A 1,723-nucleotide genomic window follows, 5' to 3' on the forward strand; every position below is an offset into this window, starting at 1 on the left:
TCAACAGTGAACTGAACTGGAATTTGGTGGTCGAAGTTCAAGGTCACTGTGACCTTGTATGTGTTTCATTTAACTGACAGTGATATCTCAAGAACACCTTTAGGTTATTTCTTCAGATGTAGCACTTACATTCACCCTGACTCAAGGACGCACTTATTAGATTTTGGATGTCAAAGGTCAAGGTCACTATGACATTGCATCTGTCTCATTCTCATGAACACAATATCTCGAGAAGGGCCTGAGGTGAACGTCTTCTTTCACTTCATTATTATATCCTATTAGACAATTGTGTGAAATTTTGTCATGAATAGCCAAAAACATGTTTTGTGAGGTCACGGAGACTCTGACCTTTGACCATCAAATCCTGATCAGTACATTCATGATTCCAAGTGAACATTTGTGCCAGATTTTAGGAAACTCCCTCAAGGTGTTCTTGAGATTGTGCTTTCATAAGATGGGGTCCAACACAAGGTCACAGTGACCTTTACCTTTGACCACCAAATTCTCAGCAGTTCATTACTAAGTACAAGTGGACGTTTGTGCCAAACTTGAGGAAGTTCCCTGAAGACATTTTTTGAGATCTCGTGTTCACGTGAATGGGATGGACTTACATATGTACGTAGGTACAACTCGAAAAATGGTCATAACTGTCACAGGAGAAACATAGAAGAATTGTTGCCCCAGGGGACATTGGGAGAGGTTTCCCAAGAAAATTGGGAGGGTTGGCAAGTATAGAACATGTGCTTTATTTAGTCAAATCATATGGTATCGTCTGAAGAAGGACACTGATTCTGTTTTGATTTACAGATAATCAATTTGGGAAAACGCTTGACAGAGTATGGCACCGCCACCCTTAACATCAACTGGCCAAAAGAAACCGAGCAGGGGAAATGGCTGCTCTACCTGATGACAATCAGCATCACTGGAGTGGAACAGATGGAGTGCTCTCCTAAAGCAGAGATCAATCCCCTGAACAAGGTCAGTGAAGACATCACCATGTATACTTTCTCACTTTCTGTTTTTATCAGCAGTATTTGTTGAAAGAAATAGACAGTTTTACATTTATAGATTTATATTTTTCAAACAAATGAAAAAGTAAAGGTAAATTTAATAGTTAAATGTGCTTTTTCTTCTCTGTTTTAAGGAACCAAGTAACAAGAGGACAAGAAGAGCAGCAGGAAACACCCAAGAAACTGATGAGGGCTTGATTTCACGACTACTTGACAAGAAGAAATCTAAAACTCTGGTAACAACGCCGCACTTCCATGTTATAATCTTTTGTTTCATATTACTATATTTTTTCTGAAGTTGCAGCCATTGTAAGGGGAATCCAGTGATAACTTTGCGCTGCTTTCTTTGTCAACAGTCGTGTGGCAATGGGGCAAGATGTGTGACAGTAAGCTGCCCCCTCCAAGGCCTGGACAGTAACGCAGTCATCACTGTCAACTCTCGCCTCTGGAACAGCACCTTCATAGAGGTAACAGTACAGACTGCAGAGAAATGTATTGTTTTTACTCAACTCAACACTCTAGGCACAGATGGAGCAGAAGCACATGAGACAATGTGAAACTGAAACTTAACAGTTCATTCTACTGGGTCTAAAAGTATGCATTCACTCACAGCAGCTCCCCCTGTCATGCATCGATCTGATCTGATCTGTTCTGATTGGGTCGACAGATCATTTAACCCCCCTCCAAGTAACAACCTGCTACTGAGATAAAAA

General features: G+C 40.7%; 1 protein-coding gene across 1 annotated transcript; it reads left to right on the forward strand.

The window, feature by feature from the left end:
• The first annotated feature begins 783 nt into the window (after window positions 1–783).
• LOC121963228 (integrin alpha-6-like) lies at window positions 784–1,686 on the forward strand. Its single transcript, XM_042513546.1, has 4 exons — window positions 784–978; window positions 1,145–1,246; window positions 1,367–1,477; window positions 1,678–1,686. Exons 1-4 carry the CDS (start codon window positions 907–909, stop codon window positions 1,684–1,686), a joined length of 294 nt encoding a protein of 97 aa, XP_042369480.1. The 5' UTR covers window positions 784–906.
• The last annotated feature ends 37 nt before the right edge of the window (window positions 1,687–1,723 follow it).

This window comes from Plectropomus leopardus, unplaced genomic scaffold, assembly GCF_008729295.1.
Source record: "Plectropomus leopardus isolate mb unplaced genomic scaffold, YSFRI_Pleo_2.0 unplaced_scaffold10517, whole genome shotgun sequence".
Lineage (NCBI taxonomy): Eukaryota > Metazoa > Chordata > Actinopteri > Perciformes > Serranidae > Plectropomus > Plectropomus leopardus.